The sequence below is a fragment of the Oncorhynchus tshawytscha genome, linkage group LG13, assembly GCF_018296145.1.
Source record: "Oncorhynchus tshawytscha isolate Ot180627B linkage group LG13, Otsh_v2.0, whole genome shotgun sequence".
Lineage (NCBI taxonomy): Eukaryota > Metazoa > Chordata > Actinopteri > Salmoniformes > Salmonidae > Oncorhynchus > Oncorhynchus tshawytscha.
The window spans coordinates 83818748-83839446 of record NC_056441.1 but is presented as its reverse complement, the minus strand read 5'-3'; the positions used below and the strand labels follow the sequence as shown (position 1 = coordinate 83839446).

Below are 20699 nucleotides of genomic sequence, written 5' to 3'. Positions count from 1 at the left end.
CCCTCTATTCTATTGGCCAACGTGCAGTCACTTGATAATAAGATGGATGCCCTCCGATCACGGATTGGCTGTCAACGGGACTCTTGTAACTGCAATATTCTCAGCTTTTCTGATACATGGCTTTCAGACAAGATATCCCCCATGGCCATCCAAGTCGATGGATTCTCCAACCACCAAGCAGACAGGACATTGGATTCAGGGAAATCGAGGGAGAGGGGTATGCCTCTTCATCAACAGCAAATGGTTTGCTGACTCTAGCTCAGTGCAAGTCTAGACCCATTGTTCACCTGTCTTGTAATACCTGACGGTCTCAAAGCCATCAGACTGTTAAACATCCATCACTAACTCTGAGAGGCTGCAGCCTACATACGGACTCAAATCATTGGCCACTTTAATAAATGGATCACTAGTCACTTTAAATAATGACACTTTAATAATGTTTACATATCTTACATTACTCATCTCATATGTATATACTGTATTTTATACCATCTATTGCATCTTGCCTATGCCGCACGGCCATCGCTCATCCATATATTTACATGTACATATTCTTATTCCATCCCTTTACATTTGTGTGTATAAAGTAGTCATTGTGGAATTGTTAGATTACTTGTTAGATATACCGCACTGTCGGAACTAGAAGCACAAGCATTTCACTACACTTGCATTAACATCTGCTAACCGTGTGTATTTGACCAATAGAAATGTGATTTGATTTGATTTGGTCAAATGCCAACCCTTCTACCACCCAAGAGAGTTTTCATCTGTTGACTGCTGTATATATATTCCACCTCAGGATATTACAGTACAAATCACAAGCTGGCAGTTAACGAACTGTACGAGGCTATAAACAAGCAGGAAACCATGCACCCGGAGGCTGCTTTCCTTGTTGCCGGTGATTTTATTTCCGCGTCATAAAAACATATAATACCCAACATCAATCCACATGTTTCCTTTGCCACTTTTGGTGATAAAGTCCTAGATCACTGTTACTCTACCCATAACCAAGCATACAAAGTACCCCCCACTCCCCCTTCGGCAAATCAGATCATGACTCTATACATACTCCTGCTTCCTGTTTACAACGAGAAGCTCAAACAGGAAGTACTCGTGAAGCGCTCCGTAAAGAAATGGCCCTCTGTTTCGGAGGCTATGCTACAAGACTTCTTTGCTAGCACTGACTAGAATATGTTCCGGGACTGCTTCCCCAAACAAAAGAGTCGGCGCTGAGCTAAAGGACAGGGCTACCTGACAGGGCTACCTGACACATGGCTTTCTGCAGCTCACCCCAAAGCTACGGCTGAGGACAGGGCTACCGTACACATGGCTTTTTGCAGCTCACCCCAAAGCTACGGCTGAGGACACAAACACGAACAGTTGAAGTCGGAAGTTTACATACACTTAGGTTGGAGTCATTGAAACCGGTTTCTTGTTAACAAACTATAGTTTTGGCAAGTCGGTTAGGACATCTACTTTGTGCATGACACAAGTAATTTTTCCAACAATTGTATACCTAGACAGATTATTTCACTGAAAATTCACTGTTTCACAATTCCAGTGGGTCAGAAGTTTACATACACTAAATTGACTGTACCTTTAAACAGCTTGGAAAATTCCAGATAATGATCTCATGGCTTTAGAAGCTTCTGATAGGATAATTGACATAAGTTGAGTCAATTGGAGATGTACCTGTGGATGTATTTCAAGGCCTACCTTCAAACTCAGTGCCTCTTTGTTTGACATCATGGGAAAATCTAAAGAAATCAGCCAAGATCTCAGAAAAACAATTGTAGACTTCCACAAATCTGGTTCATCGTTGGGAGCAATATTCAAATGCCTGAAGTTACCACATCCATCTGTACAAACAATAGTGCTCAAGTATAAACACCATGGGACCACGCAGACGTCATACCGCTCAGGAAGGAGACTCGTCTCCTAGAGATGAACATACTTTGGTGTGAAAAATGCAAATCAATCCCAGAACAACAGCAAAGGACCTTGTGAAGATGCTGGAGGAGACAGGTACAAAAGTATCTATATCCACAGTAAAACGAGTCCTATATCGACATAACTTGATAAGCCGCTCAGTAAGGAAGAAGCCACTGCTCCAAAACCGTCATAAAAAAGCCAGACTACGGTTTGCAACTGCACATGGGGACAAAGATCGTACTTTTTAGACAAATGTCCTCTGGTCTGATGAAACAAAAATAGAACTGTTTGGCCATAATGACCATCGTGATGTTTGGAGGAAAAAGGGGAAGGCTTGCAAGCCAAAGAACACCATCCCAACCGTGAAGCACGGGGTGGCAGCATCATGTTGTGGGGGTGCTTTGCTACAGGAGGGACTGGTGCACTTCACAAAACAGAAGGCATCATGAGGGTGGGTGGAAAATTCTGTAGATATACTGAAGCAACATCTCAAGACATCAGTCAGGAAGTTAAAGCTTGGTCGCAAATGGGTCTTCCAAATGGACAATTATCCCAAGCATACTTCCAAAGTTGTGGCAAAATGGCTTAAGGACAACAAAGTCAAAGTATTGGAGTGGCCATCATAAAGCCCTGACCTCAATCCTATAGGACATTTATGGGCAGAACTGTAAAAGCGTGTGCGAAAAGATTTGACATAGGCCCTCAAATCCTCAAAAAGTTCTACAGCTGCACCACTTAGAGCATATTGACTGGCTGCATCAATGCTTGGCATGTCAACTGCGCCTGGCGCTATAGAGGGTGGTGTGGACAGCCCAGTGCATCACTAGGGCCGAGCTCCCTGCCATCCAGGACCTCTATATCAGGCGGTGTAAAAGGAAGGCTCGGAAAATTGTTAGACTCTAGCCACACAAGCCATAGACTGTTCTCTCTGCTTCCGCACGGCAAGATGTACCGGAGTGCCAGATCTGGCACCAACAGGCTCCTGAACAGCTTCTATCCCCAAGCCATGACTGCTAAATAGCGAACAAAATAGCTACAAGGACTATTTGCATTGAACCTAAGATTTTATTTGAATTTTTGCACAATCACGCTATGCACATTCTACACACTAACTTACACACACACACAGTGGGGAGAACAAGTATTTGATACACTGCCGACTTTGCAGGTTTTCCTACTTTCAAAGCATAATTGTTATTGTTAATATCATAGGTACACTTCAACTGTGAGAGACGGAATCAAAAATCCAGAAAATCACATTGTATGATTTTTAAGTAATTAATTTGCATTTTATTGCATGACATAAGTATTTGATACATCAGAAAAGCATAACTTGATATTTGGTACAGAATCATTTGTTTGCAATTACAGAGATCATACATTTCCTGTAGTTCTTGACCAGGTTTGCACACACTGCAGCAGGGATTTTGGTCTGATGTAAAATATATCACTAGCCACTTTAAACAATGCTACCTAATATAATGTTTACATACCCTACATTATTCATCTCATATGTATACGTATATACTGTACTCTATATCATCTACTGCATCTTTATGTAATACATGTATCACTAGCCACTTTAACTATGCCACTTTGTTTACATACTCATCTCATATGTATATACTGTACTCGATACCATCTACTGTATCTTGCCTACGCTCCTCTGTACCATCACTCATTCATATATCCTTATGTACATATTCTTTATCCCCTTACACTGTGTATAAGACAGTAGTTTTGGAATTGTTAGTTAGATTACTTGTTGGTTATTACTGCTTTGTCGGAACTAGAAGCACAAGCATTTCGCTACACTCGCATTAACATCTGCTAACCATGTGTATGTGACAAATAAAATGTTATTTTATTTTATTTGGTCCACTCCTCCATACAGACCTTCTCCAGATCCTTCAGGTTTCGGGGCTGTCGCTGTGCAATACGGACTTTCAGCTCCCTCCAAAGATTTTCTATTGGGTTCAGGTCTGGAGACTGGCTAGGCCACTCCAGGACCTTGAGATGCTTCTTACAGAGCCACTCCTTAGTTGCCCTGGCTGTGTGTTTCGGGTCGTTGTCATGCTGGAAAACCCAGCCACGACCCATCTTCAATGCTCTCACTGAGGGAAGGAGGTTGTTGGCCAAGATCTCGTGATACATGGCCCCATCCATCCTCCCCTCAATACGGTGCTGTCGTCCTGTCCCCTTTGCAGAAAAGCATCCCCAAAGAATGATGTTTCCACCTCCATGCTTCACAGTTGGGATGGTGTTCTTGGAGTTGTACTCATCCTTCTAAAAGCTCTATTTTTGTCTCATCAGACCACATGACCTTCTCCCATTCCTCCTCTGGATCATCCAGATGGTCATTGGCAAACTTCAGACGGGCCTGGACATGCACTGGCTTGATCAGGGGGACCTTGCGTGCACTGAAGAATTTTAATCCATGATGGCGTAGTGTGTTACTAATGGTTTTCTTTGAGACTGTGGTCCCAGCTCTCTTCAGGTCATTGACCAGGTCCTGCCGTGTAGTTCTGGGCTGATCCTTCACCTTCCTCATGATCATTGATGCCCCACGAGGTGAGATCTTGCATGGAGCCCCAGACCGAGGGTGATTGAGGTCATCTTGAACTTCTTCCATTTTCTAATAATTGCGCCAACAGTTGTTGCCTTCTCACCAAGCTGCTTGTCTATTGTCCTGTAGCCCATCCCAGCCTTGTGCAGGTCTACAATTTTATCCCTGATGTCCTTACACAGCTCTCTGGTCTTGGCCATTGTGGAGAGGTTGGAATCTGTTTGATTGAGTGTGTGGACAGGTGTCTTTTATACAGGTAACGAGTTCAAACAGGTGCAGTTAATAGAGGTAATGAGTGTAGAACAGGCGGGCTTCTTAAAGAAAAACTAACAGGTCTGTGAGAGCCGGAATTCTTACTGGTTAGTAGGTGATCAAATACTTATGTCATGCAATAAAATGCAAATTAATTACTTAAAAATCATACAATGTGATTTTCTGGATTTTTGTTTTAGATTCCGTCTCTCACAGTTGAAGTGTACCTATGATAAAAATGACAGACCTCTACATACTTTGTAAGTAGGAAAACCTGCTAAATCGGCAGTGTATCAAATACTTGTTCTCCCCAGTGTACAACTGACCCTGCATATGGCTACTGATGCTGGAATTGACCCTGTGCATAACTACTGATCCTGGAACTGACTCTGCATATGGCTACTGATCCTGGAACTGACTCTGCATATAACTACTGATCCTGGAACTGACTCTGCATATAACTACTGACCCTGGAACTGACTCTGCATATGGCTACTGACCCTGGAACTGACTCTGCATATAACTACTGACCCTGGAACTGACTCTGCATATAACTACTGATGCTGGAATTGACCCTGTGCATAACTACTGACCCTGGAACTGACTCTGCATATGGCTTCTGACCCTGGAACTGACTCTGCATATGGCTTCTGACCCTGGAACTGACTCTGCATATGGCTACTGACCCTGGAACTGACTCTGCATATGGCTTCTGACCCTGGAACTGACTCTGCATATGGCTACTGACCCTGGAACTGACTCTGCATATGGCTTACTTACTTTCTCATTTCACTGTACTTGTGTGTTATATCAAATCAAAGTATTGTTGGGTGCACAGCATACAACAGGTGTAAACAGTACAGTGAAATGCTTATTTACAAGTTCTTATTGTTTGTGTGTGTGCACCTGTCTGATAGCTTTGTGATGAACTACAGTACCTGACAACTCCTCTCTGCCATTCCTTTGATTCTGAAAGATCAAGTAAAGTATCAGTGTTTGTGTGGGAGATGTTACCATGACAACTGCACAACCTCTGACCTCGAAGTCAGAAGTCTTTGCTCCACACCTTTTGTGTTGCTGTGGAACCCGCCTGTTGCTGTGGAAACACACACATGTCAGGAACCGTTTGGAGCGAGTTTTAGAGACACGCTTGGAATCTAGATGAGCTGTGCCGTGAAATCTGATCAGCTTGCCTGTCAGAGGGCGACTCAGAACAATTTGTTTGTTTCCTTAAGGAAGGCAGTGTCTAAACCGCAAACACACATACACACGCACAGATTCACAAACACTCAAATGCACTCAGACATGCGCGCACACACACACACACACACACACACTGACACACAAACAACACAAACCGATTCCTGCTCCATTTGTTCCCCATTACTGAGCTTCAAACAGAATCCCACATCACCATTATCATACATGAAAGAGAGTCAGAGAGAGAGAGTCAGAGAGAGAGAGAGAGAGTCAGAGAGAGAGAGAGAGTCAGAGAGAGAGAGTCAGAGAGAGAGAGAGAGTCAGAGAGAGAGAGAGAGTCAGAGAGAGAGAGAGAAAAGGAAGGCAGTAGATAGAGAGAGACAATGTGTGAGGTGAGAAAAGAAGAGAGCTGGGAAAAGGCCGCTCCATAGAACAAACAGCTGAGTGAGAGGATCCATTTAAATGTCCCATAGACTGACCATCTGAATGAGAGGATCCATTTAAATGTCCCATAGACTGACCATCTGAATGAGAGGATCCATTTAAATGTCCCATAGACTGACCATCTGAATGAGAGGAGGATATAAGGGTTCACAATTACCTAATTATCTGGACCCAGTGCACATCACGAACATGCTGGCTTATCATCAGTCTGTGATCCTGCTAATAACACACCACTTAGATGATCTAGGTAATTAGCTAGTTGAAACAGCTCAACCCCTCTCTCCCTGGTGGTTGGTCATTAGCTAGCTGAAACAGCTCAACGCCTCTCTCCCTGGTGGTCAGTCATTAGCTAGCTGAAACAGCTCAACCCCTCTCTCCCTGGTGGTTGGTCATTAGCTAGCTGAAACAGCTCAACCCCTCTCTCCCTGGTGGTCAGTCATTAGCTAGCTGAAACAGCTCAACGCCTCTCTCCCTGGTGGTTGGTCATTAGCTAGCTGAAACAGCTCAACCCCTCTCTCCCTGGTGGTCAGTCATTAGCTAGCTGAAACAGCTCAACGCCTCTCTCCCTGGTGGTTGGTCATTAGCTAGCTGAAACAGCTCAACCCCTCTCTCCCTGTTGGTTGGTCATTAGCTAGCTGAAACAGCTCAACCCCTCTCTCCCTGGTGGTTGGTCATTAGCTAGCTGAAACAGCTCAACCCCTCTCTCCCTGGTGGTCAGTCATTAGCTAGCTGAAACAGCTCAACCCCTCTCTCCCTGGTGGTCAGTCATTAATAGGACAAGACACAATCTGGAAATAATTTGAGAGCAACAACACAGATCAATTAAAATCTTACAAAAACAGTTTGATCAACTGGATCTAGACAGCAGTGTAAAGGTTTGATACGAGGAGAGGAGAGGAGGATATAGACAGCAGTGGAAAGGAATTGATACGAGGAGAGGAGAGGAGGGTATAGACAGCAGTGGAAAGGTATTGATACGAGGAGAGGAGAGGAGGATTTAGACAGCAGTGGAAAGGTATTGATACGAGGAGAGGAGAGGAGGATATAGACAGCAGTGGAAAGGAATTGATACGAGGAGAGGAGGGTATAGACAGCAGTGGAAAGGAATTGATATGAGGAGAGGAGAGGAGGATCTAGACAGCAGTGTAAAGGTATTGATTTGAGGAGAGGAGGATCTAGACATCAGTGGAAAGGAATTGATACGAGGAGAGGAGAGGAGGATTTAGACAGCAGTGGAAAGGTATTGATACGAGGAGAGGAGAGGAGGATATAGACAGCAGTGGAAAGGAATTGATACGAGGAGAGGAGAGGAGGATATAGACAGCAGTGGAAAGGAATTGATATGAGGAGAGGAGGATCTAGACAGCAGTGTAAAGGTATTGATACGAGGAGAGGAGAGGAGGATCTAGACAGCAGTGTAAAGGTATTGATACCAGGAGAGGAGGATCTAGACAGCAGTGTAAAGGTATTGATACGAGGAGAGGAGAGGAGGATCTAGACAGCAGTGGAAAGGTATTGATACGAGGAGAGGAGAGGAGGATCTAGACAGCAGTGTAAAGGTATTGATACCAGGAGAGGAGGATCTAGACAGCAGTGTAAAGGTATTGATACGAGGAGAGGAGAGGAGGATCTAGACAGCAGTGGAAAGGTATTGATACGAGGAGAGGAGGATCGAGACAGCAGTGTAAAGGTATTGATACGAGGAGAGGCGGATCTAGACAGCAGTGTAAAAGTATTGATACGAGGAGAGGAGGATCTAGACAGCAGTGTAAAGGTATTGATACGAGGAGAGGAGTCTGCTTCTGCCTCAACACACTGCTTCCTCCAGTCCAGACTGCCTCAACACACTTCTTCCTCCAGTCCAGACTGCCTCTGCCTCAACACACTGGTTCCTCTGCCTCAACACAGTGCTTCATCTGCCTCAACACAGTGCTTCCTCTGCCTCAACATACTGCTTCATCTGCCTCAACACACTGGTTCCTCTGCCTCAACACAGTGCTTCATCTGCCTCAACACAGTGCTTCATCTACCTCAACACACTGCTTCCTCTGCCTCAACACACTGCTTCCTCTGCCTCAACACACTGCTTCCTCTGCCTCAACACACTGCTTCATCTGCCTTAACACACTGCTTCATCTGCCTCAACACACTGCTTCCTCTGCCTCAACACAGTGCTTCATCTGCCTCAACACACTGCTTTATCTGCCTCAACACACTGCTTCCTCTGCCTCAACACAGTGCTTCATCTGCCTCAACACACTGCTTCATCTGCCTTAACACACTGCTTCCTCTGCCTCAAAACACTGCTTCATCTGCCTCAACACACTGCTTCATCTGCCTCAACACACTGCTTCATCTTCCTCAACACACTGCTTCATCTGTCTCAACACACTGCTTCATCTGCCTCAACACACTGCTTCCTCTGCCTCAACACACTGCTTCATCTGCCTTAACACACTGCTTCATCTGCCTCAACATACTGCTTCATCTGCCTTAACACACTGCTTCATCTGCCTCAACATACTGCTTCATCTGCCTTAACACACTGCTTCATCTGCCTCAACACACTGCTTCCTCTGCCTCAACACACTGCTTCATCTGCCTCAACACACTGCTTCATCTGTCTCAACACACTGCTTCATCTGCCTCAACACACTGCTTCATCTGCCTCAACACACTGCTTCCTCTGCCTCAACACACTGCTTCATCTGCCTTAACACACTGCTTCATCTGCCTCAACACACTGCTTCATCTGCCTTAACACACTGCTTCATCTGCCTCAACACACTGCTTCATCTGCCTCAACACACTGCTTCATCTGCCTCAACACACTGCTTCATCTGCCTCAACACACTGCTTCATCTGCCTCAACACACTGCTTCATCTGCCTCAACACACTGCTTCCTCTGCCTCAACACACTGCTTCATCTGCCTCAACACAGGGAAGGGACGCAATGGGGATTATAGGAGAGCGATGAAAGAGAGAAGGTGGCAGGGAGAGAGAGATAAGAGGACGAGGGCATGTGGACGAGAGGATGAAAGCAAGCAATGTTTGTGATCCTCATGTGTGTGCATGTGTGTTTTTGTACGTTTAGGGAGCCAGTAGAACATTTGGAGAGACAGAAGAACGTTTGGAGAGACAGAAAGAGAGAAAGTCCATGTTATCTCGGGGCCTTTCTACAATATCTTGCTCCTGGCCTGACCCCTCTCTCAGGTCTCCATGACCTGACCGCTGTCACGAATATACTCCTCCTCTTCCCCTTCTCTCCTCTCATTTCATCCCTTTTTGTCATAATGCACCTTTTCTCTCGATCCATTTGCTGCATCTGATCATATTAACACCACTCCTCTTCTCTCATCCCTTTCTATCAAACCCTCTCCCTCCTCCCTTTCACTCAGTTCCATATCTCATTCTTCCCTGGTAGTGGTATCTGCCATGTGAGTGGAGTGGAGGCAGTCACAAGGTTAGGTTAACCTGCTGTTTGATAGGGATGTGGCCAATGTGACATGCTGCTATCTCTGCTTACAATAACACACAACAATCAGACACACACACACACAGAGAGCGAGAGAGAGAGACAGAGAGAGACAGAGAGACAGAGAGAGAGAGAGAGAGAGACAGAGAGAGAGACAGAGAGAGAGACAGAGAGAGAGACAGAGAGAGAGAGAGAGACAGAGAGAGAGCGAGAGAGACAGAGAGAGGGAGAGAGAGAGAGAGAGAGAGACAGAGAGAGAGAGATGTCTTATGTTGATGGGGGGTGGGATCCATCCTTACCACTCTACTCCATTAAACACACACATGTGTTCTGTGTCTCATGTATCATGTGTGGTGTTAATGAGGACAGCAGTTCTAATCTGAGCTCTTGTCGGGAGACATGCCCCAGCGTGCCGAAGGTAGGGGGAGGTGGGGGGGACGTAGGAGAAACAAACAAGCCCAGTTGGGAGCCACCTCCCATGCATGCCAACTCTGACCCTGGGAGAGGGGGGGGGAAAGAGATGCACAAGACGAGAAAAAAAAGGGAGAGAGGGAAGGAAAACAGACAAGTCAAATGTCTATAAAAAATAAAAGATGGGGAGAAGGCCCAGGCCAAGACACAAAAAGGAGGAAAGGGAGATTGTTGCTGCAAAAGGTGGCTCCACAGAGTATTGACTTTAAGGGGGTGAATAGTTATGCACTCAAGTTTCTGTTTGTTTGTCTTATTTTGTTTCACAATAAAAAATATTTTGCATCTTCAAAGATGCTGTGTAAAAGATGTTGTGTAAATCAAATGATTCAACCCCCCCCAAAAGGTTGTAAAGGCAACAAAATGGGAAAAATACAAAGGGGGGTGAATACTTTCGCAAGCCACTGTAGTTCATTATTATGGATGTATTCAAATAAATGCCAGTGGAAAACAGCTTAAACAAATGTAAATGGCTGGCTGCACTGATTGATGTGACTGTGTTAACCCAAGACTATTAGCCCCCAGCATGACAATGCAGCCTGGTCTCATAGACTAGACGTAACAGAAAATGTTGATCCGGGACACTCAAATTAGTATGATATGTTACGTTTGGTATGGTTACATAAGACATAAGGTTACTTAAAGCGGAATGCCAGGATTTCCCCTAAATGTCTAAGTCACAAAACTGTCTGGAAAACTATGAACTCTGCATGCAATAATGACAAAATAATTGCTGGTTTCAAAACACATATGAAAACATGATACATATTTGAAAGCTGAGAAACAGCCCTTTCAAATGATACGACGTACAATAGCACCACATCAATCAAATGGTAATCAGTCAAGAAAATAACACCTGTGAAAATGTGTATCTTATACAAAAAATGACTGCTTTCCTCAAACAATTGCCATTTACACAACTTCTAATGAACATAGAGAATAACTTAAAGCATATTTGAGTCTTTGTTACTTTGTAAGGGTTGAAAATCCTTAAATCAGAATGAAATACCTTTTACTGTGAATGACTTACAGCAGTTTTAGTGAACGGTGGTATGTTTCTATGGAATGTTCCTTTATCAGAAACGTTCTTTTATGGATTGTATATTAAACACACATCTGAACCAAAACATATTACAAATGACATTTAGTCTTTTCATGTGATAAGGAAAGACATACACAAGTAATATAATATTAATAAATCAAGAACTTTATTGAAAGAACTTTCTTTAGGGGAATACAGCGTCTCAATCAAGCCTGAAAACAAAGTTCAAGCTACATCGAAAGGTGTCATTAAAAAGTACGATAAGTATGATAAGAATAAGGCATATCATAAAAATAATTGGCTTTTACAACTTAATTTCTTCTGTACGTACATTCCACTAGGCCTGTAGCCTAATACAGGGAGAGTCAAAATGGGAACAAATGTGACGCATGCCGAGGAGGTGAAATGACCAGTGACAATCTAAGCTACTGGGTGAAGACTACGAGTCCCTTTAGTAGAGCCTATGTCTGCAGTAAGTTCAACTCACTGGATTACCACAACCTAAAACTATTTCGGTCCCCTACGATGCATAACTGCTTGCCCTGGCATTCTGGTGCCAGAAGCAAAGTGACACCAATTGGTGCACCCTACGTGCTAAAAGTCCCAACCTCAAAACATAAAAACCAAAACCTGTAACACCAATACCAATGACATACAGTGAGCACCATAATTCCTTGGACATTGACCATTTTATTCTTATTTTGGTTCTGTACTCTAGCACTTTGAGTTTGAAAGAATACAATGACAATGAGGCTGAAGTGCAGACTGTCAGCTTTAATTTGAGGGTATTTTCATACATATCGGATGAACCGTTTAGAAATGACAGCACATTTTGTACATGATCCCCCCCATTTTAAGGTACTAGTATTTGTTGAATTGGCTTCACAGATGTGTGTCGTTAGGCAGGTGTATTCATTCGTGTCGTTAGTGAATGTAGGAGAGCTGTTGATGAAGAGGATTGATTCTAGACTTTGCTGTTGCCTTTGGAGGTTGTTGTTTGGGTGTGACAACATGAGGAAGACAGCAGTGTCGATGCAAATGAAGCTGGCCGTCATAAGGCTCAGAAATGAACATCAATCAATCAGGAACATTACAAAAACCCTGGGCCCAAGTCAACAGTTTGGTTCATCATTAACAAGATAAATACAACCGGTGAACTCAATTATGTCAAAAGACCCGGTAGACTGAGGAAGACCACTGTAGTGGATGACCGGAGAATACTCTCTATGGTGAAGAAAACCCACCCTGAGAACAGCCCAACAGATTAAAAACACTCTCCTGGATGCAGGTGTAGATGTGTCAAAGTCTACCATTCGTAGACTACACCAGCAGGACTACAGAGAGTACACTACAAGATGCAAACCACTGATAAGCCTGAAGAACAGAAAGGCCAGATTACAGTTTGCTAAAAAGCACCTAAAAGAGCCACAAGGGTTCTGGAAAAAAGTATTGAGGACAGATGAGACAAAGATTAACATGTACCAGAGTGATGGAAAGAGGAAAGTGTGGAGAGAAAAAAGACATGCCCATGATCCAAAGCATACCACCTCATCCGTGAAACATGGTGGAGGGGGTGTTATGGCTTGTGCCTGTATGGCCAGTGGAACAGGCTCACTTGTCTTCATCGATGATGTGACTGCAGACAGAAGTAGAATAATGAATTCTGAAGTCTACAGAAATATTTTATCTGCTCAGATAAAACCATCACTCTGCAACAAGACAATGACCCTAAACATACTGCTAGAGCAACAAAGGGGTTTTTGATGGCCAAAAAGTGGAAAATCCTTGACTGGCTGAGTCAATCACCGGATCTGAATCCAGTTGAACATGCATTTTACATGCTGAAGAGGAGACTGAAGGCAATAAGTCCCCGAAATAAGCAGGAACTGAAGATGGCTGCAGTACAGGCCTGGCAGAGCATCACCAGGGAAGATACCCAGCGTCTGGCGATGTCGATGCATCGCAGACTTCAAGCAGTCATTGCATGCAAAGGATATGTGACCAAATATTAACAATGATTACTTCATTCTACATTATGTTAAACTGTCCAATGTTTTTTGATGCCCGAAAATGGGAGGGACTATGTACAAAATCTTCTATCGTTTCTAAACGGTTCATCCGATATGTATGAAAATACCCTCAAATTAAAGCTGACAGTCTGCACTTCACCCTCATTGTCATTGTATCCTTTCAAACTCAAAGTGCTAGAGTACAGAACCAAAATAACAAAAAAAATGTCACTGTCCAAGGAATTATGGTGCTCACTGTATGTAGTTCAAATTGTCAATATGAGTATTTTATTTTGTACAGTTATGAAAGACAACATTAACATATAAAATACAAGAGAAGAGCTAAAACAACTAGCTAGCTAGCCAGTTACCTTTCCTCATTTTGGCTCTTTAAAGGGTCTATCAGAGTATCAATGTGTACACATACGCACAGCAGTGTTCTAGGATATTGGACCATTGGCATTCATACTTTTAGAATTCTCAGCGCATCTCAAGCAATTTCTCCAACTGTCAACACATTCAAATGAATAGAGGACCCGTACCCGGGAGAGGCGCTGGTTTAGATATGTGGGGAGGTGCGCCCCCCCCGCAGATGGGGATCTCAGAGTCGCACAGCTATGTCACAATGGGACACTGGACTATCGCGTCTCAGCGTCTGCGAACTATGATTTATATTATCAAAAGTTCATTTCACAGACTCATCTAATCGCAAAAAATACTCTAAAATGGAAATATTATAATTACCAACTGAAAAACAAATTGTATTGAGTTTCTTACCTTAATATTGTTGCTATTATCTTAATGACAAAGCTGTCAAAGTTGTGAGAAACTTTTCAGGTCCAGTGGTGGCGATTACTATGGCAATTAAAGATGGCGCTACCCGTACCTCTAATAAATGTTGTTCAATATCAGAATCCTTAAATGCACATGTTTAGTATTAGTGGATGGAAGGCATCTCTTTGCTTAGCTTTACTTCCTAAGGTGTTTCCATTTCCCCTTTAAGACAAAAACTAAAGTAGGGAGGTTGGTAAGGGTGGATGGGTTGGTGTATACTGCGACTGTCTAGAAAACAAAAGGTTGAGTGCTCGAATCTCATCATGGACAATTTTAGCTTATTAGCAACTTTGTACCTACTTAGCATGTTAGCTAACCCTTCCCATAACCCTAAACTTAACCCTTTAACCTAACTCCTAACCTTAACCCTAACCCTTAACACCTAGCTTAGCTAACATTAGCCACCTAGATAACATTAGCGATAGCAACCTAGCCCCCTAGCTAACATTACCCACCTAGATAACATTAGCGATAGCAACCTAGCCCCCTATCTAACGTTAGCCACCTAGATAACATTAGCGATAGCAACCTAGCTCCCTATCTAACGTTAGCCACCTAGATAACATTAGCGATAGCAACCTAGCCCCCTATCTAACGTTAGCCACAACAAATTGGAATTCGTAACATATACATTTAGCTAATTCGTAACATATTGTACGAATTGCAATTCGTAACTAATCATACGAAATGGATGATGGACATCCACAAATGTATACATTCCATATGAAATGTAACATTTCATACTAATGGAAGTGTCCTGTGTTTAGGTTGCAGCCAGTAGATATAGAATAAAAGGACTTCATGACTGGGTCGTGTCTCCAGCAACCTAACCGATAGAACGACCAGCCCGGTTGGGTTGCAACCCTAGATTTGTGTTGGAACTATATATCCTGGAAGGTTGCAAATAATGTCAATCATTATTTGAATTGGTTGGTAACCCGTTGTTCGGAGGATATATTGGCACGGTTTGCTGGCCCTCCACGACCAACATCCAGTATTCTCCAAACACCAGCCACAAGGGTGGGTGGGTAGGTGTGTGTGTGTGTGCTAGAGAGAGGTGGAGGGGGGTTGTGTGTGTGCGTGCGTGCTAGAGAGAGGTGGAGGGGGGTTGTGTGTGTGTGCGTGCGTGCTAGAGAGAGGTGGAGGGGGTTGTGTGTGTGTGCGTGCGTGCTAGAGAGAGGTGGAGGGGGGGTGTGTGTGTGTGCGTGCGTGCTAGAGAGAGGTGGAGGGGGGTTGTGTGTGTGTGCGTGCGTGCTAGAGAGAGGTGGAGGGGGGTTGTGTGTGTGTGTGTGCGTGCTAGAGAGAGGTGGAGGGGGTTGTGTGTGTGCGTGCGTGCGTGCTAGAGAGAGGTGGAGGGGGTTGTGTGTGTGTGTGTGCATGCTAGAGAGAGGTGGAGGGGGTTGTGTGTGTGTGTGTGCGTGCGTGCTAGAGAGAGGTGGAGGGGGTTGTGTGTGTGTGTGTGCGTGCGTGCTAGAGAGAGGTGGAGGGGGTTGTGTGTGTGCCTGCGTGCGTGCTAGAGAGAGGTGGAGGGGGTTGTGTGTGTGTGTGTGCGTGCTAGAGAGAGGTGGAGGGGGTGTGTGTGTGCGTGCGTGCGTGCTAGAGAGAGGTGGAGGGGGGTTGTGTTTATGGGGTGTATAGGAAAGTGAGGGTTAGCAGGACACATATGGTCTTGTGTGTGCTTCATGGGGGCGGCAGGTAGACTAGTGGTTAGTGCATTGGCATAGTAACCAAAAGGTTGCGAGATCGAATCCCTGAGCTGACAAGGTAAAAATATGTCTTTCTGCCCCTGAAGAAGGCAGTTAACCCACTGTTCCTAGGCTGTCATTGTAAATAATACTTTGTTCTTAACTGACTTGCCTAGTTAAATAAAGGTTACATTTAAAATAAAAAAATTGATAGAGTTGCGTAGGGACTGGTATATTTATATATACACATATATTTATTTAATGAAAAATTACAATCGAGTTAACCCATGCGTGCAAACGCACACACACACACACTACATGCATGCACACAAACACACTGAGAGAACATCTGACTGAAGCATGGTCTGTGTCTTCCAGAGTTCAGAGCAGAAAGACAGAAGAGCTGGTGAACCAACAGACACACGCCCAGAGGGAGCACAGAGAGAGACTTCTCAGGTAGGTAACATCTGAGTCAAAGCCCAGAGAGGAACAGAGGAGAGGAGAGGAGAGGACACCTCTGTTTGAGACACCTCTGCTATGCTCCCTCATGGTTTAAGTTTTGAACCGGTGTCCAGGGACTGTTTGGGGAATGTCCACTTCCCCCTCCCGTCCTCCTATTCCTCCCCTCCTCCTCCTCCTCCTTCACCCCTCTTCATATTTCTCCTCCCTTCCTCATATTCCTCCCTTCCTCCTCCCCACCTCCTCCTCCTCATATTCCTCCCCTCCCCACCTCCTCCTCCTCACCCTCCTCATATTCCTCCCCTCCTCCCCTCCCCACCTCATCCTCCTCATATTCCTCCTCTCATCCCCTCCCCACCTCATCCTCCTCATATTCCTCCTCTCATCCCCTCCCCACCTCTTCCTTCTCCCCTCCTCATATTCCTCCCCTCCCCACCTCATCCTCCTCATATTCCTCCCCTCATCCCCTCCCCACCTCCTCCTTCTCCCCTCCTCATATTCCTCCCCTCCTCCTACCATCCCCTCTTCATATTCCTCCCCTCCCTCTCCCCTCCTCATATTCCTCCCCTCCCTCTCCCCTCCATCTCCTCCTTCTCTCCTCTTCATATTCCTCCCCTCCATCTCCTCCTTCTCCCCTCTTCATATTCCTCCCCTCCCTCTCCCCTCCATCTCCTCCTTCTCCCCTCCTCATATTCCTCCCCTCCCTCTCCCCTCCATCTCCTCCTTCTCTCCTCTTCATCCCTCCCTCTCCCCTCCTCCCCTCCATCTCCTCCTTCTCCCCTCTTCATATTCCTCCCCTCCCTCCCCTCCCTCTCCCCTCCATCTCCTCCTTCTCTCCTCTTCATATTCCTCCCCTCCATCTCCTCCTTCTCCCCTCTTCATATTCCTCCCCTCCCTCTCCCCTCCATCCCTCCTTCTCCCCTCTTCATATTATTCCCCTCCTCCCCTCCCCACCTCCTCCTCCTCATATTCCTCCCCTCCCTCTCCCCTCCCCTCTTCATATTCCTCCCCTCCCTCTCCCCTCCCCTCCTCCTATTCCTCCCCTCCTCCTACCATCCCCTCTTCATATTCCTCCCCTCCCTCTCCCCTCCCCTCTTCATATTCCTCCCCTCCCTCTCCCCCTCCCCTCCTCCCCTCTCCCTCTCCCCTCTCCCCTCCTCCCCTCCCCTCCCCTCTCCCCTCTCCCCCTCCCCTCTCCCCTCCCCTCCCTCCCTCTCCCCTCCTCCTATTCCCTCCTCTATTCCCTGTAGAGGCAGCCACAGACTGAGAGATATGATCATGATATTAGTCAGTGTAGGTTTACAGGACTAATATTATGAAGATATACTGTAAGCTACGGCAATGTGCCATTGACACAGCAGTAAGTCTCATGTGAGTCTCTCCTCCTCTCATCTCCACCCACCACTCCCCTTTGTTGTGTGTTGCCCAGAGAGATATCAGAAAGATATTAACTGACTGAGTCTCGTGTCAATCTCAGAGGCAGATGGAAGCACTTCTGAGCTGGCTGAGTGTCTGATACAGCTCCACTTTTCCACACACACACACACACACACACACACCGACAGAAACACCCAATATCCTCCACACAGCAGCAGGGTTCTAAGAGAGATCATCTGGTCTGGGGTTGTTCTCTCATACAGTAAATATATCTTAGGGTTGGGTTGTAAATGTTTCCCAGAGCTGCCGCTGGCATCCTGGTGTGTTCAATTACAACGTAATGTTGGTGTCCCTCCCTCAAGTCTGTCCCTGGGGTATTCCAGATATGTTCCTGCCTCTGCGGTACAACAACACATGATCTCACTGCTCTGTGTGATCAGGTTATGGAGGTGGGCTTTTTAATGGATGGATTCAGAAGAATGTTATTTTGTCTGCTGTCCATTTGCCAGCCTGTGGCGTCAAAGGCTTTGAACACAGCTTTACTTGACTTCTAGGTAGAATCGGAGTTATAATCAGTACGGAGAATTAAGTAAAACCACAAGTCCAAATCTCTATCTCCATCCATGGCTAATTTAGTAAAGGGCCTTTTTTAGCTATCTAGCTACCAGAGGACAACAACACAACGAGATGCAACAATTCAAGTTTTTCTGTCAATGATGTATTTCTCTTGATGCGATGTGGTAGGATAAAAGCCAAATCCAAGCTGACTTCCCTTGACACTTTTTTTTTGGTGCGCCAGGACCAATCACAGGTCAGCTCACTCAGTTTAGCTTTATGCTGATTGGGTGTTATTTTATACTTTTTTTATGAAGGGAGGCCAAATGCTCACTGGCTTCCTTTGCATTCAATGCTGCAGGCAGAAACAATGTCATACTTACCAGACAGCATCAGAAAGGTGGCCTACACATAGAGACAGAGGTTACCTGTTTCGCTCGCTCGGATGCTTTCTCCCGTGAGATTCTCTTGAGATTCTCTCCCGTGAGAGCCTCTTGCAAATTGAAGGAACACTCTGAAACACAGAGACGAAAGATGAATAATTATATATTTTTTTCCCATTTTTTTCTTGGGAAAGCCTGGCTGTCCTTGGTATCCATGAATATACGCCACTGAGTCCCAAATGTATTGATGAGATATGCAGGTGATGCTGCAATGGTTGTGATACGACTACTTCCCTGTGGAACTCCCCTCAGGTTCCTTCTGGCCCTACGTGGGACTCCCGTGTTGTCCTGTCTCAGTGTGTTGCGCTGTCTCAGTGTGTTGCTCTGTCTCAGTGTGTTGCTCTGTCTCAGTGTGTTGCCCTGTCTCAGTGTGTTGCTCTGTCTTAGTGTGTTGCTCTGTCTCAGTGTGTTGCTCTGTCTCAGTGTGTTGTCCTGTCTCAGTGTGTTGCTCTGTCTCAGTGTGTTGCTCTGTCTCAGTGTGTTGCTCTGTCTCAGTGTGTTGCTCTGTCTCTGTCTGTCTCAGTAGTGTGTTGCTCTGTCTCAGTGTGTTGCTCTGTCTCAGTGTGTTGCTCTGTCTCAGTGTGTTGCTCTGTCTTAGTGTGTTGCTCTGTCTTAGTGGGTTGCCCTGTCTCAGTGGGTTGCTCTGTCTCAGTGGGTTGCTCTGCTCTGTCTCAGTGGGTTGCCCTGTCTCAGTGGGTTGCCCTGTCTCAGTGGGTTGCCCTGTCTCAGTGGGTTGCCCTGTCTCAGTGTGTTGCCCTGTCTCAGTGTGTTGCCCTGTCTCAGTGGGTTGCCCTGTCTCAGTGTGTTGCCCTGTCTCAGTGTGTTGCTCTGTCTCAGTGGGTTGCCCTGTCTCAGTGTGTTGCTCTGTCTCAGTGTGTTGCTCTGTCTCAGTGTGTTGCCCTGTCTCTCTGTCTCAGTGTGTTGCTCTGCTCTGTCTCAGTGTGTTGCTCTGTCTCAGTGTGTTGCTCTGTCTCAGTATGTTGCCCTGTCTCAGTGTGTTGCCCTGTCTCAGTGGGTTGCTCTGTCTCAGTGTGTTGCCCTGTCTCAGTGGGTTGCCCTGTCTCAGTGTGTTGCCCTGTCTCAGTGTGTTGCCCTGTCTCAGTGTGTTGCCCTGTCTCAGTGGGTTGCCCTGTCTCAGTGTGTTGCCCTGTCTCAGTGGGTTGCTCTGTCTCAGTGTGTTGCCCTGTCTCAGTGGGTTGCCCTGTCTCAGTGTGTTGCCCTGTCTCAGTGTGTTGCCCTGTCTCAGTGTGTTGCCCTGTCTCAGTGTGTTGCCCTGTCTCAGTGTGTTGCCCTGTCTCAGTGTGTTGCTCTGTCTCAGTGGGGTCTGCCCTGTCTCAGTGTGTTGCTCTGTCTCAGTGTGTTGCTCTGCTCTGTCTCACTGTGTTGCCCTGTCTGTGTGTTGCTCTGTCTCAGTGGGTTGCTCTGTCTCAGTATGTTGCCCTGTCTCAGTGGGTTGCCCTGTCTCAGTATGTTGCTCTGTCTCAGTGTGTTGCCCTGTCTCAGTGGGTTGCCCTGTCTCAGTGTGTTGCCCTGTCTCAGTGGGTTGCCCTGTCTCAGTGTGTTGCCCTGTCTCAGTGTGTTGCGCTGTCTCAGTGTGTTGCCCTGTCTCAGTGTGTTGCCCTGTCTCAGTGTGTTGCCCTGTCTCAGTGTGTTGCCCTGTCTCAGTGTGTTGCCCTGTCTCAGTGTGTTGCTCTGTCTCAGTGGGTTGCCCTGTCTCAGTGTGTTGCCCTGTCTCAGTGTGTTGCTCTGTCTCAGTGTGTTGCCCTGTCTCAGTGTGTTGCCCTGTCTCAGTGTGTTGCCCTGTCTCAGTGTGTTGCTCTGTCTCAGTGGGTTGCTCTGCTCTGTCTCAGTGGGTTGCCCTGTCTCAGTGGGTTGCTCTGCCCTGTCTCAGTGGGTTGCCCTGTCTCAGTGTGTTGCTCTGCCCTGTCTCAGTGGGTTGCTCTGCTCTGTCTCAGTG

General features: G+C 45.9%; 1 protein-coding gene across 1 annotated transcript in view; it reads left to right on the top strand.

Annotated features, from left to right (window-relative positions):
* Positions 1–20699, top strand: part of lekr1 (leucine, glutamate and lysine rich 1) — a 151391-nt gene that overhangs the window by 89740 nt on the left and 40952 nt on the right. The window contains exon 7 of the mRNA XM_042296439.1: positions 16287–16364. Coding sequence (XP_042152373.1) covers positions 16287–16364 — 78 coding nt within the window. The remainder of the gene's footprint in view (positions 1–16286; positions 16365–20699) is intronic.